Raw genomic sequence first — 24,362 nt, forward strand, 5'->3', positions numbered from 1 at the left:
GGCTCAACACTACATATATATCATTGGGAACATTAGAGAAAACACCTACCCTGCTCTCTGTTTCATCCTTCACTGCTTAGCCTGCTTCTAATGAGCCCTGATAAAATCCCCAACTGAGCATTCAGTCTGGCTTTGCTCAGGAATCATTATAGCTGAATCTGTCTTCTCTGATGTTACATATAGTTACATAGTTACATAGTTATTTTGGTTGAAAAAAGACATACGTCCATCGAGTTCAACCAGTACAAAGTACAACACCAGCCTGCTCCCTCACATATCCCTGTTGATCCAGAGGAAGGCGAAAAAACCCTTACAAGGCATGGTCCAATTAGCCCCTAAAGGGAAAAATTCCTTCCCGACTCCAGATGGCAATCAGATAAAATCCCTGGGTCAACATCATTAGGCATTACCTAGTAATTGTAGCCATGGATGTCTTTCAACGCAAGAAAAGCATCTAAGCCCCCTTTAAATGCAGGTATAGAGTTTGCCATAACGACTTCCTGTGGCAATGCATTCCACATCTTAATCACTCTTACTGTAAAGAACCCTTTCCTAAATAAATGGCTAAAACGTTTTTCCTCCATGCGCAGATAATGTCCTCTAGTCCTTTGAGAAGGCCTAGGGACAAAAAGCTCATCCGCCAAGCTATTATATTGCCCTCTGATGTATTTATACATGTTAATTAGATCCCCTCTAAGGCGTCTTTTCTCTAGACTAAATAAACCCAGTTTATCTAACCTTTCTTGATAAGTGAGACCTTCCATCCCACGTATAAATTTTGTTGCTCGTCTCTGCACCTGCTCTAAAACTGCAATATCTTTTTTGTAATGTGGTGCCCAGAACTGAATTCCATATTCCAGATGTGGCCTTACTAGAGAGTTAAACAGGGGCAATATTATGCTAGCATCTCGAGTTTTTATTTCCCTTTTAATGCATCCCAAAATTTTGTTAGCTTTAGCTGCAGCTGCTTGGCATTTAGTACGATTATTTAAAGAGGAGCTGTTAGGTATAAGGTCTCAGAGAAAATAAACACATATATCAGTAGCTAAACATTGGCTGTACTTACATTACATATGCATTTCACTGTCCACGTTTGGATTTCACAGAATTTGTATATAGTATATGCAGAGATAGATGCTCCTGACAGCTCATGGCAGGCTCCATGTTTTTCTGTCAAATGTGTCGTCATGTCCTGCCTGCTTCCTGATCACAGATAAGCTCCTACTTGAACAACACAGTGTGCAGTGAATATTAATGAGCCATGTGGCTAGGAACAATAGCTGACTCCTGCAGAGTACTCTGCCCCGAGATTTATCAGTGCTACACGCTGGACTGATTAGAAGCTTCTGTAACGTCTCATTAGCAGCCGAGGGGAGGGCCCCAGAATGCTTTGCAGTTTAGTATGCGGCTTGCGTCTTTATGGGTCTATAACAGACTTGCTGATAAGCACACATCAAAGGTAACTGAGATTTTTATCTTCACTAATGGCTTTTGAGCTTCCTTCTAAACTGTTTAACACAGGAGAATAGAGGTTTAAATTAGCTTCTGCAGCCTGACAGTTACTCTTTAACTTGTTGTCAATGAGTACTCCTAAGTCCTTCTCCAAGTTTGATGTCCCCAACTGTATCCCATTAATTTTGTATGGTGCTAGACCATTAGTACGTCCAAAATGCATGACTTTACATTTGTCAACATTGAATTTCATCTGCCATGTATGTGCCCATATAGCCATCCTATCCAGATCCTGTTGCAATATGACACTATCTTCCTGAGAGTTGATGATTCTGCACAATTTTGTATCATCTGCAAAAAATAGCAACATTGCTCACTACTGCATCTACTAGGTCATTAATAAATAAATTGAAGAGCACTGGACCCAGAACAGACCCCTGTGGGACCCCACTGTTAACAGTCTCCCATTTTGAGTACGATCCATTGACCACAACTCTTTGTTTTCTGTGCATTAGCCAGTTCCCTATCCATGATGTCTTTTCAAGCCCAAGCCTGCCCCCTTGTGGCTCTGCTATAATGACTCAGCTATAATGATTTCTGAGCAAAGCCAGACTGAATGCTCAGTCGGGGATTTTATCAGAGCTGGTAACAGGCAGGCTGAACAGTGAAGGATGAAACAGAGCAGGGTAGGTGTTTTCTCTAATGTTCCCACTGATATATATGGTAAAATACATGAGGGTGCTTCATCTCTGGTTCTCTTTAAGAGTGCCTACATCTGAGGGCCCTCTCTAGCTATGCCACTGAAAGCATGGACCCATTTATCAGAGGCAGTGAAGCAGTAATTGGGGTCCCCCTTACAACTCTGGGCACCGCTGCAGTCGCAGAGCTTGCTCCCCTCTAGTTACACCCCTGCTGCACAGTCAGTGATACATGAACTATAACTTTCCAATGTATGGTGGTGACAGCTGCTAGTGATATTTTGTGTTGTGTTTCTTTCAAAAACCCCAAAAAAAGATTATTTTTTGCTGCTTCTGATCTTCATTTCCATAGTCTTATAGGAGTAGCCATATCCTCTCCCCGTTTTCCATGTGATACCACCGCTGTCAGTTTTATGTTCTCCAAGGCGGTAGGGTCCATTTAAATTTGCATAGTAACAACTCTGATACCACCAGCCACCTCCGCACACTTCAGCACAGCTCTTCGACTCCAGATCGTTATCCTGATCAATCGTGGAGAACATCGCATCACTGTGGTACGTCAGGGAGTCTCCTGTGACATAAAACAGTAATTTAGCAGTGTTAGCTTTTGCATTGCCAGCTTTGGAGAATTCATTTTTAATCACCTTGGCGTTATGATTCTTTCCAGATTTTATGGTCAAAAAGCGGTGCAGTTTTCTTGCATGCTTTTAGATCCTAAAACCTGGAAAAAATCATGCTGCTAGGGAGGTCTGCAGCAGCTCAGCATTCATTCACCTCCCTGGGATCCAGTGCTGCAGATTTCCCTCCGTCCTCTGGGTGGCGCTGTAACCCTATAGTGAGATTGCTGGCTGTCTTCATGACGAAAGATCGGGATTTCACCAGCAGGAAGCAGAGCCCCGGAGGAGAGGAAGAAGAATGGTGGCCGACGTCGGGATCCCATCGGGAGGTGAATTAAAATGCCCGCTGTGCGTATTGCTCTGCATAGACCTCCCGGTGGTTACCATGAGTTCTGCTCAGGGATACTGCTGGTGGCATGTATTTTTCTGCACATGGAATGGGAGGGGCTGCAGTGCAACACATGGGAGAGGGGGCGGAACATGGAATGGGAGGGGCACTGCTGCACAAGGAAGAGGAGTCACAACACACTTGCTTTAGGGGAGGAAAAAGTATAAATCCGGCCTTGGCTCCACTCCCTCTAGTGCGTTTTGATTTTTTTTCTGAAATAGCCCTATGTTAGCATGCAGCTGTTGCATGGTACAGCTCTGACCTGCTAACGTATTGCCACCCACTATGGTCAAGGCAAATAACATTTATATTGCGCTTTTCTCCTGGTGGATGCAAACCGCCACTAGGACGCGCTCTTTAGGTAGTAGCAGTGTTAGGGAGTCTTGCCCAAGGTCTCCTACTGAATAGGTACTGGCTTGCTGAACAGAGAGCGCCGAGATTCAAACCTTGGTTGCTTGCGTCAGAGGCACAGCCCTTAAAGAGGAACTCCAGTGAAAATGTAATAATATTATGTATAAATTATTTAGTCAGTGTTTGCTCATTGTAAAACCTTTCCATTCCCTGATTTATATTCTGACATTTATCACATGGTGACATTTTTACTGCTGGCAGGTGATGTCAGTGGAAGGAGATGCTGCTTGCTTTTTTGGCCATTGGAAACAGCTGTAAACAGTTATTTCCCACAATGCAGCGAGGTTCACAGACAGGAAACTGCCAGGACCATGGTCCTCACAGTTTCTGGTGGGAGGGGTTTCACCACAATATCAGCAATACCGACCCCCCTGATGATTGGTTTGTGAAAAGGAATAGATTTCTCATGTAAAAGGAAGTATCAGCTACTGATTGTGATGAAGTTAAATTCTTGGTTACGGTTTCTCTTACACTATCCAGCGATATAGTACCACCAAAGAGACACTAAGGAGAGCTGAGGGAGGACGGGGCCAGAATCAGCGGGCGGGCACGCCCGTGTGCGTGGCGTGGGTGTACGTGAGTGGTGACAGACCTAGCCCGTTTTTAAAAGGGCTAAGGTCACTAGTATAAAATAAAATAAGCTTCTGTCTTGTACATTTCTTTTCAAGAACCAAACATTCTGCATTGTGAACACTTTTCACTGTTCACAGAGCACCCATGGGATAGTTTTTAAGTATACAGTAGGGTAGAATTCTATAATTTAATTAGTGGGGTTGATCTAAAATAAATAACAAATGTTTATAGTTGTCTTTTTCTGACTTTAAGCCTCATCTACACGAGGCGATGTGACTTATTAATCGAGCCGCTGATGCGGCTCGATTGATAAGATCCGTCAGGTCGGATTTCGCCACCGCCGATTCCCTGCTCGTTCCCCACGAGAGGACAATGGCAGGGAATCGAGCGGAAGATAAGCGGCGGCTGGGGGGACGAGCGGGGGATCGGATACGATGCACGCGCGGGCGAGCGGGGACGCAGCGGGTACGCGCGGGAATGCGGAAGAGGCGATCCTGCGGCTAATCGAGCCGCCAGATCGCCTCGTGTAGACGAGGCTTAAGACTAGATTATAGACAAGATCTGGTTCTTGCCTGGAACACTTTTTTTTTAAAGCTTAGTTCTATGAAAAAAATGTTGTTTTTGGACAGCATAGAAAGGGACTAGAGCAGGGGTCTCAAACTCAATTTACCTGGGGGGCCGCAGGAGGCAAAGTCAGGATGAGGCTGGGCCGCATAAGGTATTTCACAATCGCGGCGCATCGCCACCTCTGCCCGCCCCGCTCACTCTTCCTTCAGAGAGGGGCCGGGAGAGGCGGCGATCCGTGCGGTGATTGACGTCAGGAGGGGCAGAGCTGAAGCTGAAAGCTCTGCCCCTTCCAGGAAATGCCGGTGGATTGCCCCCCGGGCGATTTGGGGGCTCTGCAGCCCTCATTTAGTGGCGGGATGCGGCGGATTACTTGGGAGCACTGAAGCGAACTATAAGGAAGCTTTTGCCGGCGAGCGCCACAAAATATTGTATCGAGGGCCGAAAATGGCCCACGGGCCGTGAGTTTGAGACCCCTGGACTAGAGCATGCATGTCAAACTCCAGCCCGTGGGCCAAATCTGGCCCTCAGAGCCATTAAATTTGGCTCCCAAGTGGTTTCCCTACTTTGCATTATGTTTGGCCCACTCTAGACCACCAGGGAAGCTAAATTGGAGGTGAAGCCCTAGAACTACAAGGAAGCCATATGGGAGAGGTAGGGGGAAAACACTAAACACTAGGGAACTGTATAGGGAAGGGTGGGAGCCCCTAGACACCAAGAACTGTATAGAGGAGGGGGAAGGGGGCAGTAGACAACAGGGAACCATATAGGGGAAGGAGGAGGCTATAAGACACTAGGGAACTTTATGAGGGAGGAAGGTGGCCAGTAGATATTGAGGTTGGCCCGCGACTTGGTCCCAGTGTACAATTTTGGCCCACATTGTATTTGAGTATGACACCCCTAGACTAGAGCCTTTTATTCTGTTTTTATTTTTATTTGTGTCCCCATGGGGAGGATTTCTCTAACAATAATAAGCCACTAAACAGAAGTGGGTAAAACTCTTGAAAAACCTTTTTTTGTAGAATGGGGCAGAGTTGGGACTCCACAATACGGTTTTAATGCTGTTTTGCCTCCAGGGTCACCACAGTTCATATAAAAGCCAATAAGGTCTAAGGAAATTTTAGGGACAGGAAGTGAAGGCATACTTTTCCAGTCAGAACAAAAAGAACAATAAAAACATACAAGAATTTATTTTCATACCATTCAAATCAAAAACATAAATCTTAGAATTGGGTTCAGTTTTGATTATTTATTTGATCAGTGAATGAATAAATGTCCTTAGACATTAACCTCCCACATGTGAAAGACAGCGCTCGCACCATGGAGACAGAGTGCCTAAGGGAAGAGGATTAAGAGGTGGTGCAGGATTCCAGACAGTAGAGTTGTTCAACCCCTCACTCTACACACTCTGGCCATTAGCCCCACCCACCAGCTTCTCCAAGTGTGGCCCGGGGTTACCGCTTTTGGTACTTTTAAAGGGAATCTGGAGTGAAAATAAACTTATGATTATCATGATTAATAATGAATTGTATGTGTAGTACAGCTAAGAAATAGAACATAAGTAGCAACAATGCAGTATGAGTCACATAGGGTCATTAGCTCTGCTCTGTTTCATGGTTTAAAATGCAGTTGTAAACTGCAAATGATAAACAATGAGGTATTGTTATTAGAAAAAGATATATAACTGAAAATAAAAATGAGACTTTTCTTTGCCACTAATGTTCTTTTAATTTAGATTGTAAGCTCACAAGGGCAAGGCTCTCTCACCCTTTTGTGTTTTGGAATTTGTTATTTATTTCATAGCTTGCAGTCTGTTATGCATTTTATTCATCATGTTACATCTGTCCCTGTAATCACCAGTTCTGTATTTTGTACCAGTGTCCATATTTGATGTATATCACTGTTTGCATCATTGTGTACCCCTTCTTTGTTTTCCTACTTTGTACAGCGCCACTTAAGTTTTTTTTTTTTGCTTCAGTTTTTACTTTAATAAAGCCTAAGCAACACCTGGGAGGTTAACTGCCCCCACCTGCTGTAAACGTGACTTTTACCTGCATTTCCCCCTGTGAAGCTCCCCAACAATAGTTTGTATTTTTCAGATTCTCCTAGGACTCTGAAGGAGGAATACGTAGCAAAATATTTGGTATGTTCAAAGTCCTGAAAATCGAGGCGCAGTTCCCAGGTACCTGCAAAGAGAAAAAGCTGAATATGCATAGATTGTAGTAGCACACCTAGGGCTTGATTCACAAAGCGGTGCTAATTGTTAGCACGCCTGTGAAAACCCCCTTAGCACGTCTAAACAAGCTTTTCGCGCATAAAACTTTACGCGCGCAAAACTTTATGCGCGTAAAACTTTACGCGCGCACTGCACAGAGCGCAGGGCGCTCCGCACGAAGTGCCCATTAAAGCCTATGGGACTTAGCGTGCGTAAAAACTTTGCGCGCGTAAAACTTTGCGCGCGCAAAGTTAGCGCGAGATCTGATTGAGAAATCCGGTGCTAACCTACTTAGCACCCTGGTTAGCATGTCTAAAGACTTTAGACGTGCTAAGTAGGTTAGCACCGCTTTGTGAATCAAGCCCCTACTCTGCTCTCTGTTTCATTCTTCACTGCTCAGTCTGCCTGTTAACAGCTCTGATAAAAATCCCCGACTGTGCATTCAGTCTAGGTTTGCCCCAGAATTATTATAGCTGAGTCAGTCTTCTGTGATGTCTTTTTGTAACACGCGGCGGGATACCGCATCTCAGCTGGCGGCGGTCCCCGACGCACTCTCGCTGCCAGGTCCTTCGGCCGCACATTTGGTAAGGGCTATGCATGCGTGCGCCCAGTGGCAGAACCTTTATGATCATAGACGGGGAGTCAGCTGACTCGCCGGTCAGCTGACTCCAGCTAAGCTGCTGATTGGCTGGGAGGCGGCGTGCCTCAGGGACTCCTCAGCTTCAAAAGGGCTGAGGAGTCATTCGCAACTCGTCTGCTGTTGCGATCACTTAGTGTAAGTGCTCAGACCTTAGTTAGATCCAGTGTGCTTTGATCCGGGAGGAAACCGGGGATTTCACACAGCTTAGGATTGTGCATTATTATTGTTTGATTTCTGTGTTTGACTCTGGCTCGTTCTGACTACTCTTTCTCTCTGTGTTTCTGTACCTTTGCACATCTGATCCTGTTGCCGACCCTGCCTGTATATCGTTCTGTCTCTGTCTTCTGAATCTGTACCTTTGCCCATCTGATCGTGTTGCCGACTTTTGCCTGAACTCCACTTTGATTCTGCCTGCCGATTCTGTACCTTGTCTGCCCGTCTGTTGCCTACCTGATCTGTCCGACTACTCTCTCTCACCAGTGGGCCCTCGCCACTGGTGAGGTTACCGCTGTGGTTCTATCTGTAACCTCCATCGCCACTGGTGAGGTTACCACTTAGGATCTATCAGCAAATTACTGTTTGCACCAATCACTACATACAATGCCAAAAGGGTGACTAAGGTCACGGTCATTCCTGAGTGTTGCTATATTTGGATTATTAGTGATTCTGCAGATCACCATATAATCAGATATAGTATCTGCATTGTTTGGTGATACTGCAGATCACCAAATAATCAGAACTTTGTATTCGCTGACACCAATCGTTACACTTTTCAAGCCCAAGTCTGCCCCCTTATGGCTCTGATTTTCTGCTATGTATCCTCATAGCAGGAAAGCAGAGCCAGGAGGGGGCGGGCTTGGACTATGCTTTGGCAGAGATAAGAGTCTCCAAACAGGATGTAGATTTCAATTGTGTGTGTCTGGAACCGGTCAAACACTGTTTGGAGACCAAATAGTACACCTAAGATTTTCATGTGTAATATTTCATATTAGTCTGAGAAGGACTCAGGTCCACAGGCCTCAGCTGCTCAGCAGGAAATGGTGAGATGTCATTACCTGCTGATGTCAGCAAATGAAGGTTGTCATTCCCCAGCCAAAATTCTGATAGGCGACTTCCAAACCCGACCTTGTAGGACTTCCAGTCACGATAGAAATCTACTGAACCATCCCAGCGTCTTTGAAAAACCTGCATTTGAAGAACAACATTTTTTTGTGTATGTAGGAAAACTTATAAAAAGCCCACTGTCCACTGCAATGTTCAAGGCACACATCTAATTCTAGAGCGTATGAGGGTTTGTTTTAAGGATATTGTGTAGAATATATCAAAATTTGTTCTGCATAACCTTTACAACATTAGTGCAATTATACAAGTACCGTATTTCGCGCCGTATAAGACGCTCAGGACTATAAGACGCACCCAGGTTTAGAGGGCAAAAACCAGGGGAAAAAACTAAACCTGGTTCGTCCATATTCCAGGAGCATCTTGTACATGTCCTTCTGTGTGTCCTCATGTGTGCTCCTGTGCCCCCCATGTGTACTCATGTGCCCCCCATGTGTCCCCCTGTGCCTCCCATGTGTCCTTCTGTGCCCCCCATGTGTCCTCATAAGTTCTCCTGTGTCCTCATGTGCCTCCCATGTGTCCTCCTGTGCCCCCCCATGTGTCCTCCTGTGTCCCTATATGTCCTCCTGTGCCCCCCCCATGTATCCTGTGTGTGCTTATGTGCCCCTATGTGTCTTACTGTGCCCCCTCATGTGCGCTCTGGTGCCCCCCATATGTCCTCTTGTGCCCCCATTTGCCCCCCCCCCCCCTGCTTTCCCCATGCCTGCCCGAGTCTCCTGGCCCCCCATGGAGTCTTAATAGCGGCGGCAACTTACCTTTGGCAGGCTCCTGCGCTGATCCTATATCATCGCGCTGCCCCCCGCTAGCCTCCTCTGCCTCCCCCCTGCTTATCTGGCCCCCCCGGGTGTAGGAATAAGTATCGGTAACTTACCTCCGCAGTGCGCCCGCGATGACTGCAGACGTCCGTCTTCCAGGCACTTCTCGCTGTAGTGACCGGCTTGAACTGATGACGCGCAGTTCAAGCCGGTCACTACAGCGAGAAGTGCCTGGAAGACGGACGTCTGCAGTCATCGCGGGCGCACTGCGGAGGTAAGTTACCGATACTTATTCCTTCACCCGGGGGGGCCAGATAAGCAAGGGGGAGGCAGAGGAGGCTAGCGGGGGGCAGCGCGATGATATAGGATCAGCGCAGGAGCCTGCCAAAGGTAAGTTGCCACCGCTATTAACACTCCATGGGGGACCAGGAGACTCGGGCAGGCAGGGGAAGGCAGGCACAGAAAGGCAGGGAATCCCCGACGTGGCGGCGGGTCGCGGTTCTCATCGGCGGGCGTTATTAAGTTGGGCATTCCCTGCCTTTGCCGTATAAGACGCAGGGACTTTTTCTCCCCATTTTTGGGGAAGAAAAAGTGCGTCTTATATGGCGACAAATACGGTACATCCTGAAGTGAAAAAAAAAAAAAGATAAAAAATTGTACCGATAATTCTAATCCTAAATATGATTTTCCTGGAATCCCGTAGTCTTATTTTGTGTTTAAAAGGTAAATAAACAACAAGTTAAAGCAACTCTGAAGCCAGCTTAAAAAAAGAAAGTCAGTTACTCATCTATGGAGAGGGTAGGCTTTAGATCTCATAAAGCCTTCCCAGTCCTCTCTTAGTGTCCACGTTTCCTGTTGTCCCGTATTCAAATTTGCCACCTCCAGGAGTCCTAGGAAAGCTTCGGAAGCACGCAAAGTCTTCGTCATTCATTCCCCAGCTTCAATCCAAGGCCCTGGGTCGGGATGTTATCCTTTGATGTGCAATAAACCGAGTATAAACCCAGTAAGTGCAACCGTGTCTTCCGTGCTGTCAACTCTTGGTGCAGTCTGCTCAAGATTCCTCTGCTGTTCTTCCCCGTCCGCAGTGTTGGCTGGCCCACCCACCCAGTGACAAAGGTGGAAGTTTTAAAAAAAAATTGTGCTGGGACTGAGAACATTTGAAATTCTGGAGATCAGCTGTGATCAGTAGAGATGTAGCGAGCAGTTCACAGAACTGCTCGCTGCAAAGCTATGAGCAGACTGACCCCTGTACTACTTCCGGGTCGCAATGACCCGCAGTAATACGCCTGCCCTGGGCCAGATGCGTTCATTAGTACACATGCCATGGCCTGACGGTGCGCGTCTTTAATTGAGCACCTGTGGCCGGGCACGCTCTGCGAATGAGCGTGACGTCACGAAGCGTGCCAGGCCACAGGCATGCAATCAAGGTTGTGCATCACTGAGCCAGGTACCATTGGGTACTAATGAACGCATCCGGTCCAGGGCATGCGTACTACTGTGGGTCATTGCAACCCGGACGTAGAACAGGGGTCATGCTGCCCATAGTTATTCGCTGGCGAAGTGTTCGCCAACATCACTAGTGATCATCTGTTGTCACATCACGGGGAGAGAGTGTATTAAGAATTGGATCTTCCACCCTTCTTTGTTGGATGGAGGCAATACTAAACTTCTCATGTGCTTGGTCGTCCTGAGGTGGTAAAACTGACAGATTGGAAGTCCATAGTTGACCTCTGGGATATAGACTTTTGTGCAAACCTGAATGATAGTTTAAGTTTAGTGTATCAGAGAAATCCAATGTACTTACAATCCAGCCTCCTCCATCAGAGTGCATGTCACACAGCACTTTCAGAGGGGTCCTGCCATCTAGATAGATAGTATACCAGTCACTCAGGACCTGTCCCAGCTCCAGAAGTGTACTGCAGTCCGGGGCTGGAAAAAGAAAATGATAGCTATTAGGCCTCTTGTACACTGCATGCATTTACGTTTCCGATTCCGCTTTCTAATCGGTTTTTACCTCCGAGATTTAATCTTTACTGCATGCTGTGTTTTTCTGTTGAATGTATTCAGGGAAAATCGGAATTGAAAATCGGAAACGGAATCGGAATCAGAATCAGAAAACGGATTTGCAGTGTGCAGGGAGCCTAAAGAGACTTTGTAACATAAAAATGTGCCCCTGAGGGGGTATACATTTGAAATCGGTGACGGTAGACTTGGGCACAGGATACAGCCGGTATATGGCTGATCCTGCTTCTGCACAAGTCCCGGCGCGCTAATTACTATTCCCCCTCCCGGCCGCCATGGATGGTGGAGAATGATATAATTCAGCTTCCAGCTTCAGCTCCGTCTTCTGACGGCGCCGACGTTACTCACTGAACGCCGCTATAGCTGTAATTCCTATTACAGTCTATGGTGGCGCCGGCTGCACCCAAATCTTCCTGCGCTGAAAAGCACTGCTCTGCCTGGGGGGTACTTAACTTGGGAAGGTGAAGCCTCTGGATCCTATCGATGCTTCCCCCGTCCTCCTCTGTCCCAGTCTCGCTGGGCAGCTCCTCCAAAACCACAGTTGACAATTTAGTGGCTCCCCGATATTTACCTTCCCTGGCTCTAGCGCAGGCACAGTAGCGGCTCCCCAATGGGCTGAGGCAGAAATAGCCAATCCCAATTGGGTCTGCTCTACTGCTCAGACGACTTGCGCCTGCGCAGTACAATGGACCTGATTGGGATTGGCTAGTTTCGCCTTAGCTCGAGCTGAGAGCCGATACTGCGTCTGCGCTGGAGCTGGGAAGGTAAATATTAACATGCCCGCCGTTCAGGGACATCTAGCGCTGCCACTGTCGGACGGAGGAGGACGGGGGAAGCCTCGATAGGATCCAGAGGCTTCCCCCTACCGAGGTAAGTACCCCCCAAGGGCACTTTTTATGTTACAAGTTGTCTTTAAACCTATCTTTAAAAAGTTTCACAAGTGGAAGTAGTAATAGTGCGCTCCACTCCCGCTATTCAATACCGCAATATAGCTATTTGCAAGTAATACTAAAATTGGGCGCACTGAGGTGCCCGATAACGGCTAATAACAGATCTCTTAGCATTCTAGGGGTACATGAGGATGAATAGCAGATGTCCACAAAGGATACATTTCTAAGAAAAAAATACATTGGACTAGGAAAGACCATTATCCACCAATATAAGCAGAATAATAAGAGAATTTGCATATTGCGTATTTATAGTTAATTAAGAATATTAAAGGACTTTTTCCTGGTTGTGTTTTTATTTCATTAAACCTTTTGTGGAAATGGGTAAGGGGTACTTTGCACCCCTATACTCATTTCTCCTGGGGAGGGGGCTAGTATTTGGGGGTCCACTTCTTAAAGGAGACTCCCAGATGCCACCATGAAACCCCACCAGGGTGTCGTCGCCCCCAACTCCTCCTGGGGCACCGGAGGTGGGGAAGAGCCCCTTGTCCATGGATTCGACAAGGGCTCCGGGGCAGAGAGGGAGGCTTATGCTGAGTACACACGTACGATAACGATCGTTCGAAAACGAACGATAACGACAATTGGACCGATAATCGTGCGCTCCAAATTTTCCAACGATCGTTTTTTGGGACGATAACGACCGTTATCGTTCAATCTGACCGATCCAACCCGGCGGATTTTTTCGAAAGATAATCGTTGCAGTGTGTACAAAGATCGTCCGATAACGCATGTTCTTATTGCCTGTCATAATGTCACTTCCGTTTGCGCACGCATTTTTTAATCGTTCGTCGTTCAGTACTTTATATTTATATCGTTCACGTGTGTACACAATCGTTCATTACGAACGATCTTTTCCGTCTAATTTGAATATCGTGTAAACGTCACGAATCGTTCGTAACGAACGATCTTTATCGGACGTGTATACGAACCTTAAGCCGCTACTCCCCCCCCCCTCCCAGAGCCCCCCATACCATGGACCATGCTGGCTAGTATAGCTCATGGTGTGAAGCCCAATGGGACTGGGGCTCCGCATTCTGGCTATCCCAGCCGTCATGGGGGACAAGGGGTTAAAGAGGATCGGGACCCCACATAATCTATATATATAATAGACTAAGTGCCTCAACTTTCAAACAAGAAGAAGAAGTACTTTGCATGAGAAAATTTATGCGTGCTCAAAAACCAAGTTTAAGGCCTCTTTTCCACGGACTGTTGAGCTGTGTGCTCAGCAAGCAGTTACCAGGCAGCAGTGAGCAGATACCAGGCAGCAACAAGCAGTTACCAGGCAGCAGCAAGCAGTTATCAGTCAGCAGTGAGCAGATACCAGGCAGCAACAAGCAGTTACCAGGCAGCAGCAAGCAGTTACCAGGCAGCAGTAAGCAGATACCAGGCAGCAGCAAGCAGTTACCAGGCAGCAGCAAGCAGTTACCAGGCAGCAGTGAGCAGTTACCAGGCAGCAGCAAGCAGTTACCAGGCAGCAGCAAGCAGTTACCAGGCAGCAGCAAGCAGTTACCAGGCAGCAGTGAGCAGTTACCAGGCAGCAGCAAGCAGTTACCAGGCAGCAGCGAGCAGATACCAGGCAGCAACAAGCAGTTACCAGGCAGCAACAAGCAGTTACCAGGCAGCAACAAGCAGTTACCAGGCAGCAACAAGCAGTTACCAGGCAGCAACAAGCAGTTACCAGGCAGCAACAAGCAGTTACCAGGCATCAGCGAGCAGTTACCAGGCAGCAGCGAGCAGTTACCAGGCAGCAGCAAGCAGTTACCAGGCAGCAGCAAGCAGTTACCAGGCAGCAGCAAGCAGTTACCAGGCAGCAGCAAGCAGTTACCAGGCAGCAGCAAGCAGTTACCAGGCAGCAGCAAGCAGTTACCAGGCAGCAGCAAGCAGTTACCAGGCAGCAGCAAGCAGTTACCAGGCAGCAGCAAGCAGTTACCAGGCAGCAGCAAGCAGTTACCAGGCAGCAGCAAGCAGTTACCAGGCAGCAGCAAGCAGTTACCAGGCAGCAGCAAGCAGTTACCAGGCAGCAGCAAGCAGTTACCAGGCAGCAGCAAGCAGTTACCAGGCAGCAGTGAGCAGTTGTGAGAGTTTGAGAGCCATTTCACTGCCTATTCACAGTCCATGGAAAAGAGGCCTTACCCTAGCAAGTCTGACATTGCAAATCTGGCCTAATTGGCTATTCATGAGGCAATGCTCATGCAAATGCATGCACAAAACAATACCACAAAGCAGTCACCCTGCTACATGCTACATTAGCACTATCCGGCTTAGTGCACACCAGAGCGGTTCGGCAGCGTTTTGCGATCCACTTGCGGCTGCGGATACGCTTGGGTAATGTATTACAATGGGCTGGTGCACACCAGAGCGGGAGGCGTTTTGCTGAAACGCATACTCCCAAGGTGAGGCATTTTTTGGATTGCGGAGGCGTTTCTGCCTCCAATGTAAAGTGTAGGAAAAACACAAACCGCTCTGAAAACCGGCAGTTCAGAGCGGTTTTGCAGGCGTTTTTGTTACAGAAGCTGTTCAGTAACAGCTTTACTGTAACAATATATGAAATCTACTACACCAAAAACGCTTAAGGGCTCGTTTCCACTGTTGCGACGCGATTTCGGCCGCATTCCGACGCTTGTAAAAACGTTTCAGCATGCGTTTTTACCCGCGATTTCGCATGCGATTTCGCATGGCAGGGTGCCATGCGAAATTAACCATGACACTGCCAGGGCTAAATAAAATTGAAAAAGGTGCGAAATCGCACGCGAAATCGCGGGTAAAAACGCATGTAACAAACGCATGCGTTTTTACTATTAAATACATTAGCGGCGATTCGCACGGATTCCCGACGCAGGCGAATTCGTTGGCTCTTTTGTGCGTTTTTTACCGCTGAAAAAAACGCACCTCAACAACGCTACAGTGGAAACAGGCCCATCCACTTGCATTACATGTGCGGATCTGCATGCGTTGGACGCATGCAGATTCGCGATAGTGGGAACGAGCCCTTACAAAACCGCAAAATGCTAGGTGAAATGCTACAGAAAAATAAGAAAAAGCGTTTCAAAATCTGCTAGCATTTTGCGGATCTGCTAGCAGTTTTTGGTGTGCTCCAGGCCTCCAGGAGCGCCACGGGGAGGATTCCCAATGCCCCCGTTTTATACAACTGGGGGGACCGCAGGGTCCCAGGCTCTCTCACTGCCTGGAAACCACAGCGGCACCCCGGAGGGGGAGGCTGGGTGGCGTGGACGACCCCCCCCAAGTGTGGCCAGCGCCGGGGAGAGCCGTCTGCACCCACCTCCCAATATTAAAAACAGGCACTTACCTTAACGTCCATTGCGTTCTGCTACATGCGCATTAATTTGAGGGCACCACATGAGAAAGGAGAGAAGCATGGGTCACCCCGAGCTTTAGAGCTCAGGGCTGGCTCACATACAGCACTCCAGAGGGATGGGGGAGGACAGGCGCACTCACTCCAGGGTTCACACCACGAGCAAGCCATCCACCACCTGCCTCCAAAGGATACAAACTGCACAAAATGCTTTCCATGAGAAAATTAATGCGCATGTAGCAGAACCCAATGGACGTTAAGGTAAGTGGCTGTTTTTAATATTAGGAGGTGGGTGCGGATGGCTCTCCCCAGCGCTGGCCACGCTTGTGGGGGGGGGGCGGCTGCGCCACCCAGCCTCCCACTCCGGGGTGCCGCTGTGGTTCCCAGGCAGCGAGAGAGCACTTTGCAGTATTGGTTTTTTGACCCTGCATAGTTTGGCATGCGAAAGCAAATGCATATTTGCCAATTAGGCCGGATTTTCAAAGCCAGACTTGCTAGGGTTAAACTTCTTCTTGCTTCAAGGTTGAGGCACGTACTCTATTAGATAGATAGATGCGGCGTATGCTACGACGCAGGTTGGCTAGTTTTTTTTATTTCCCACCCTCAGAACGTATACAAAATAAATACGGTACACACATATATATACATACATACATGTTGAAACATTATCTGTCATTTTACCACATTTAAATCACAACTTTTTTCCTCTAATGTTAACATCAATTTTTTCAAAAACTTACAAGGTCTTTCTTTTTCACAAAAAAAAAAAAATGTTTCCTCTTGTTCCCACAGGCCTCCTTAACCTTTTCGGGACCGGCCACCTACCCCCCCTTAAGGACCAGGCATTTTGCGCGGGAAGGGGGTGCGCGCGTTTGGGGGGGTCAGGCGGCCGGATCCCGTGTGTGGCTGGCTAGAGTGGTGTCCCCCATGGTGGCCTGTGCCTCCCCCTTCTGCCCGCAGCCTTCACTTACCTTCCAGGCCCCAGCGATGAGCTGCACGGGACCCTCTTCTCCGGCCGGCATCTCCGTTCTGTCTGACGAGCAGTTCCGGGTCGCGGCTTGATGACGTCATCAAGCCGGGACCTGGCGCTGACGTCAGATGAAGCGGAGATGCCTGCCAGAGCGGAGGGGGGCGCCGATCGTCGCTGGAACGGCAGGGAGGTAAGTGGATCCTCTTCTTTCCCCCTCTGCCGCCGCAGCTGTCAAACAGATCACTACGATCCGACGGCGATCGTAGTGATCAGCAGCCATACGCGATGGCTGCTGATCACTCGGGGGAGATGTCGGCTGTCATATGACAGCTTAATCTCCCCCTCCGGGTGCGCACGATCGCGTCGGGAGCGGAAACTGCGGGCCGGCGTAGATCCTACGCCGCATCAGGCTAGAACAGCCACAAGTGCGGCGTAGGATCTCATTCACATGGTCCCGAAAAGGTTAACATAATATACCCTGAAAATGTGGTGTTTCTATCACTTACGGAGGCTTTGCTATTAACTGCTAAATTCGGTGGCCATCTTTCACTTCACGTCAAAATTCAAATACTGGTAATAAAATGTATTTGATAACGGTATTTATCACTTTAACTGTAACAATAAATAACATTATGGCTGTGCGCCATAAAGTAATCACTGAAGCCGGTAAAACATTGTTTACCATAGACTTGAATATATAGCGCGGGAGCTATGCACCATTTTTTCCTGCTCCCCACACATTCATCCTATCATCCCTTTCTTGCTAATGTAAGAAATGCATTCAATTGTCAGAGTTTTTTTTTTTTTTACTTGGAAGTTAATTGACAGCAATTCCTTTCTTCAGATCTCTATGGAGCTAAGCCAGGTTTGTTGTCTCTCTGAATACTTGTAGCTATGTGAAGACCTCCTGACTTTTCAGTACAATATTACCAAGAGTTATGTTAAATTATTGCTTTATTTAGTGCTTTCTTATGTATCTTACTTACCATTGGTACTATCAGATTGTCCTGGTTTGCCCTTTTCTCCTGGAAATAGACATGTAAGGGCAATCAGTTTTAAGAATAATGTTTAAATATACACTTTCCTTACACCAAGCTCACAGTCTGTAAAGAGGCACTGTCTATATATAATCTATATATTGCCGTATATTAAATATAGCCCCGCCCTCCCTTTGATGTTTAGCATGGGTTGATTAGCTATGCAGAATTCTACCCACCAGAGCATTCTGATAAACCAGGTATATTTTCTACTGGCTTTTGAACTCTCAGTAAACAAACATTCGGCAGAGATCACCTGCCATCAGTAAGGCTTGTTTTACACTTGCGATAAAAAAGGTTCCGTTCATGGAACGGAACAAACCGTATACTGTACAGACAGAATGGATTGTGAATCGATCCGATGTTAACCTATGGAACCGTTCACACACGTCCATTTGTACGGATCCATTCCATACGTTACGATGAACGGAATGCAACTTTCATGCAGCACCAATTTTTCCGGACACCACAGCCCAGTGGATCAAAATGGAAGATGAAACACTGCATTGGGGCAATGAGAAAACGGACCGTTTCTTCTCACTAGTGAAGAAACGGACAGTTTAAGGCCTCTTGCACACTGCAAGTGATTCCGATTCAGATTCCGCTTTTTAATCAGTTTTTACATCCGATTCAGATTCCGATTTGCAGTTTGCTCCCTGCACACTGCAAATCGGAATCTAAATCGGATGTAAAAACTGATTAAAAAGCGGGATCTGAATCGGAAATGCATGCAGTGTGCGAGAGGCCTAAAATAGAAAGATTCACTAAGGGCTGGGGGTCTAGGGGATGTGGGGAAATGGAACGGAAGCAGCGGAACGGAAACGGAGTGGAAACGCATCCGATCAACCGGTGATCAGATCCGTTTTCACTTTCCCCAAAATTGCCAGTGTGAAACGGGCCTAAAGATGTTGCCACCGGTGATGAATTTCAGAATGCAAATCAAGGAGAGGAAAGATGGGCAAACACTGACCCAATCATCTGTAAATCAATATTGTAAAAAGAAAAAAAAGAAAGAAAGAAAAGAAGCTATTTTGTATTAATTCTATTATTTTCACTACAGTTCCTCTATAAGGGATAATAGCAGCTCAGTGAATAACTGTATACAGGGGCGGACCTTGTATGACGCAGCCTGAACCACGTAGATCAGGAGGTGTCTTCCAATGGGTGGTGCTGGGCAAGGACAGGAATTGCCACCCTGTCACCCCCCCCCCCCCCCCAGCCACCACATATCTGGCTACCTGTACTGGCGGCACCTATACCTGGCTACCTATACTGACTGCACCTACCGTAGGATACATGTAAAAACTTTCTCCCATTAACTGTCCTTAGTAGGGAGATGCTACTCCCATTCAGGAAGTGACCTTCCTCCTTCCTTCAGCCAGCGCTGACACGCAGTGCGCCCCAAGAGAAGTGCTGCTGTCGACACAAGATGAGAGTTCGGAGCCCCATGTGACGGGCCATCACGTGACCTCCTCCCGGCCACATATGCCGGGCAGTCGGCTCTGCTCCCCAACTGCCTCCGTAGAAGTGCAGTTTGCGCAAAATGGCTGTAAGGCTTCAGTGCCCAGCACCCACCGCAATGACCCACTACACTGGATTGGTATGTGCGCATCCATTTTTGCAATTTTAGAAATTGTCTGATGTCCACGATGTGTGATCATCTTGATATGCTTGCACAATAACCAACCAGAAACAGCAGTGCCGATCATTTGTCTTATCTTTATGTACAACACATAGCACTGCCTTATTCATTTGCTAGGTGTGGGAAATATTTTAGCGTTAAGCAAAACTTATTACGCATGAGAGATCTCACACCGGTGATAAACTCTATTCAAGTGCTGAGTGTGGGAAATATTTTGTGGAGAAATCACATTTTGTCACACATCAGAGATCTCTCACTGAAGACTAGTGAAGGGTGGGAAATATTTTGGAGGTAAAGTAAGTTTTGTCATACATAAGAGATGCTGCTGAATGTGGAAAATATTTTAGCTTTAGGCAAAACTTGATATGCATGAGAGAAGCGAGATCTCACATTGGTGACAATACTTAATCCGGTGCTGAGTGTGGGAAATGTTTTATACAGAATTTGCATTTTATCACACATGAGAGTCCTCAAAGTGCAGAGAAGCTGTACTCTGCGTGTGGGAAATGTTTCCAAGGTAAAGCAAGTCTTGCTATACTTGAGTGATCTTACACTACTGAGTGGCCCTGTTTATGCCCTGAGTGTGGGAAATGTTTCATAGGTAAAGCAAACCTTGTCATGTGTGAAAGATCTCACACAATTGAAAAGCCCGGTGAATGTGCTGAGTGTGGGAAATGTTTCATAGGTAAAGCAAACCTTGTCATGTGTGACAGATCTCACACAACTGAGAAGCCCTATCAGTGTACTGAGAGTGGGAAATGTGTCGGAGGAAAAGAAAACCTTGTCTTATATGAGAGATCATAACCACTTCCCCACAGAGGTGTTTTTTTCTACTCGTGGAACAGAGCAATATTCACCTTTCAGCGCTCCTCCGTTTCATTTGCCAATAACTAAATCACTACAAATCAAAACAAAATGATCTATACTTTTTTTATTCACCCTCAATTAGGCTTCCCTTGGGTGGTATGTTTTGCTAAACATTTATGCTAAATGCATTTTAATTGGAATAAGAAAAAATGGAAAAAAATAATTTTCTCAGTTTTCAGCCATTATAGTTTTAAAATACATACTACCGTAAAAATAAACCCTACCCATCTTCTTTCCCTTGTACAATGTGTGGTGACGGTATTTTATTTGGAAATAAAGTTGTATTTTTTTCAGTTTTGCGTCCCTCATAGAGATGAGCGTAATGACGTAATTACTATTTCGCGAAATTTCGCGTAATTAGTGAAATTACGATTATGGCCGTAAGTACATAATCGTAATGAAGAAGGATTTCGCGAAATTTTGCGTAAGCGTAATTTCCGCATTACAATGGGTATTTGTTCATGCCATAATTTCGCATTAAACGCTACCGTAATTTCGCGTTAAACCTAACGCTCCGTATAATATAAAAAAGCCGCCGACTTTAAGGGTTAATAGCAAAGCCCCCTTAAATGCTAAGAGCCTCAAATTTGGAGAATATATTAAGGAGATCAGAAGGAATAAGAGGAAAAAAAATTTTTTTTAAAAAGACCTTATAGTTTTTGAGAAAATCGATGTTAAAGTTTCAAAGTAAAAATGTATACATTTAAAAACCCGCCGACTTTAACGGTTAATAGCAAAGCCTGCTTAAAGTTTAGGAACACCAAATTCCTGGGGTATATTAAGGGGATCAGTGGGAATAAGAGGAAAAAAAAAATTCAAAAAGACCTTATAGTTTTTGAGAAAATCGATTTTTGAGTTTCAAGGGCAAAAATGTCTTTTAAATGCGGAAAATGTCAGTTTTTTTTGCACAGGTAACAATAGTGTATTATTTTCATAGATTCCCCCAAGTGGGAAGAGTTTTACTTACTTCGTTCTGAGTGTGGGAAATATAAAAAAAACGACGTGGGGTCCCCCCTCCCAGACCTCTTTAACCCCTTGTCCCCCATGCAGGCTGGGATAGCCAGAATGCGGAGCACCAGCCGCGTGGGGCTCCGCACCCTGACTATACCAGCCCGCATGGTCCATGGATTGGGGGGTCTCGGAAGGGGAGGGGCAGCCAAGCTTTCCCCTCCCCCTCCGAGCCCTTGTCCAATCCAAGGACAAGGGGCTCTTCTCCACCTCCGATGGGCGGTGGAGGTGGAGGCCGCGATTTCCTGGGGGGGGGGGGTTCATGGTGGAATCTGAGAGTCCCCTTTAAAAAGGGGTCCCCCAGATGCCCACCCCCCCTCCCAGGAGAAATGAGTATAGAGGTACTTGTACCCCTTACCCATTTCCTTTAAGAGTTGAAAGTAAATAAACACACAAACACTTAGAAAAAGTATTTTAATTGAACAAAAAACATAACCACGAAAAAAGTCCTTTAATATTCTTAATTAACCATTAATACTTACCTGTCCCTTTAAATAAACGATCCCTCGAAATAGCCTCGGAAATGTTCTATCAGTTACAATGTAACAAAGTTATTACAATGTAACAACTTTGTTACATTGTAACTACGCCGCACCCGACGTCACTCGCCGCTCAGCCGCCGCATACGCGTCTGCGCTGCACAGACCCGACAGAGCTCTGAGCTATATAGCTCAGAGCTCTCTAAGCATCTTTGAATTTGGGCTCCAAGGAGCCCCATTGGTCCTTAGCAGACCAATGGGGTTCCTTCTGATTTGAAGGAACCCCATTGGTCTGCTAAGGACCAATGGGGCTCCTTGGAGCCCAAATTCAAAGATGCTTAGAGAGCTCTGAGCTATATAGCTCAGAGCTCTGTCGGGTCTGTGCAGCGCAGACGCGTATGCGGCGGCTGAGCGGCGAGTGACGTCGGGTGCGGCGTAGTTACAATGTAACAAAGTTGTTACATTGTAATAACTTTGTTACATTGTAACTGATAGAACATTTCCGAGGCTATTTCGAGGGATCATTTATTTAAAGGGACAGGTAAGTATTAATGGTTAATTAAGAATATTAAAGGACTTTTTTCGTGGTTATGTTTTTTGTTCAATTAAAATACTTTTTCTAAGTGTTTGTGTGTTTATTTACTTTTAACTCTTAAAGGAAATGGGTAAGGGGTACAAGTACCTCTATACTCATTTCTCCTGGGAGGGGGGGTGGGCATCTGGGGGACCCCTTTTTAAAGGGGACTCCCAGATTCCACCATGAACCCCCCCCCCAGGAAATCGCGGCCTCCACCTCCACCGCCCATCGGAGGTGGAGAAGAGCCCCTTGTCCTTGGATTGGACAAGGGCTCGGAGGGGGAGGGGAAAGCTTGGCTGCCCCTCCCCTTCCAAGACCCCCCAATCCATGGACCATGCGGGCTGGTATAGTCAGGGTGCGGAGCCCCACACGGCTGGTGCTCCGCATTCTGGCTAACCCAGCCTGCATGGGGGACAAGGGGTTAAAGAGGTCTGGGAGGGGGGACCCCACGTCGTTTTTTTTTATATTTCCCACACTCAGAACGAAGTAAGTAAAACTCTTCCCACTTGGGGGAATCTATGAAAACAATACGCTATTGTTACCTGTGCAAAAAAAACTGACATTTTCCGCATTTGAAAGACATTTTCGCCCTTGAAACTTAAAAATCGATTTTCTCAAAAACTATAAGGTCTTTTTGAAAAAAAAATTTTTCCTCTTATTCCCACTGATCCCCTTAATATACCCTGGGAATTTGGTGTCCCTAAACTTTAAGCAGGCTTTGCTATTAACCGTTAAAGTCGGCGGGTTTTTAAATGTTTACATTTTTCCTTTGAAACTTTAACATCGATTTTCTCAAAAACTATAAGGTCTTTTTGAAAAAAAAATGTTTCCTCTTATTCCTTCTGATCTCCTTAATATATTCTCCAAATTTGAGGCTCTTGGCATTTAAGGGGGCTTTGCTATTAACCCTTAAAGTCGGTGGCTTTTTTACATTATACGGAGCGTTACGGTTTAACGCAAAATTACGGTAGCGTTTAATGCGAAATTACGGCATAAACGAAATGCGAAATTACGTGTTGAAAATTACGCTTATGGTATTTTCAATTACGATTTTAATGGCAATTACGCTACCGTAATCGCAAATTTCGCATGCGTAATTATAGTAATGCAAAATTACGAAAATTTCGGCTCAACTCTAGTCCCTCACTAATTACAATTCCCTGTTTGCAAAAATACCAGTAATATACACTCATGACATAACTATTAAAGTTTAGTCCCTAAGATAACTATTCATGTATATATTTTTTTAATGCAAATGTTTTATTTTGGTCACTATGTGAGAGTGGAGGAGGTAAGGGGTCAATTTCAATGGTATACATTTGTAGCTTTATTTAAAAAGTGTATGTAGGTGTCATTTTACTATTTGGCCTCAAGATGTCGACCCCCTCCCCCAATCTTGTGCGTTTCCCACACTCAGCACATAAATATGGCCTCCTAATTGTGAGATCTGTTATGCATTACAAGGTTTTTTTTACCTTCAAAACATTTCCCACCCTCACCACATAGATAAAGCTTTTCAATAGTGTGAGATCGCTCATGTATGACAAAATTTGCTTTACCTCCAAAACATTTCCCACGCTCAGAATATTGCATTTCTTCAATGGAGTATTCTTATGTGTGATAATGTGATTTTTTGTGTAAAACATTTCCCACACTCAGCACATAAATAGGGCCTCTCAGTAGTGTGAGCTCACTTATATAGCTGAAGGATTTGCAGTTGAAGCAGTCCTGTGGAAAATCGGGTGCGCTCCTGTCACAGCCTGCTTCAGCACTAATTGGTGGAAGAGAACGTGTTCCCGCAGCCAGGTAGCGCACCCCCCCCCCCCATGGAGGAATGATCACTGCTGTAGCCAATGGCATTGATTATTCCTCTCTCTCCCATACCCCAATCTCTCTTTCTCTCATAATATATATATATATATATATATATATATATATATATATATATATATATATATATATATATATATATACAGATCTCACCTCCCATGGGGATGCCTAATACGAGGGGATGGCTGTCTAATAAAAGGTGGGGGCCTGCCTAGTAGTGAAGGGCACATATATT

At 46.1% G+C, this 24,362-nt stretch overlaps 1 protein-coding gene across 1 annotated transcript in view; it reads right to left on the reverse strand.

The window, feature by feature from the left end:
• Positions 1–2,467: 2,467 nt before the first annotated feature.
• LOC137527489 (ficolin-2-like) overlaps positions 2,468–24,362 on the reverse strand; it is a 56,994-nt gene continuing 35,099 nt past the window's right edge. The window contains exons 7-11 of the mRNA XM_068248005.1: positions 17,674–17,712; positions 11,237–11,361; positions 8,614–8,743; positions 6,755–6,889; positions 2,468–2,721 (exon numbers count right to left, since the gene is read on the reverse strand). Coding sequence (XP_068104106.1) covers positions 2,468–2,721; positions 6,755–6,889; positions 8,614–8,743; positions 11,237–11,361; positions 17,674–17,712 — 683 coding nt within the window. The remainder of the gene's footprint in view (positions 2,722–6,754; positions 6,890–8,613; positions 8,744–11,236; positions 11,362–17,673; positions 17,713–24,362) is intronic.

Source organism: Hyperolius riggenbachi, chromosome 8 (assembly GCF_040937935.1).
Source record: "Hyperolius riggenbachi isolate aHypRig1 chromosome 8, aHypRig1.pri, whole genome shotgun sequence".
In the NCBI taxonomy this organism is placed as follows: domain Eukaryota; kingdom Metazoa; phylum Chordata; class Amphibia; order Anura; family Hyperoliidae; genus Hyperolius; species Hyperolius riggenbachi.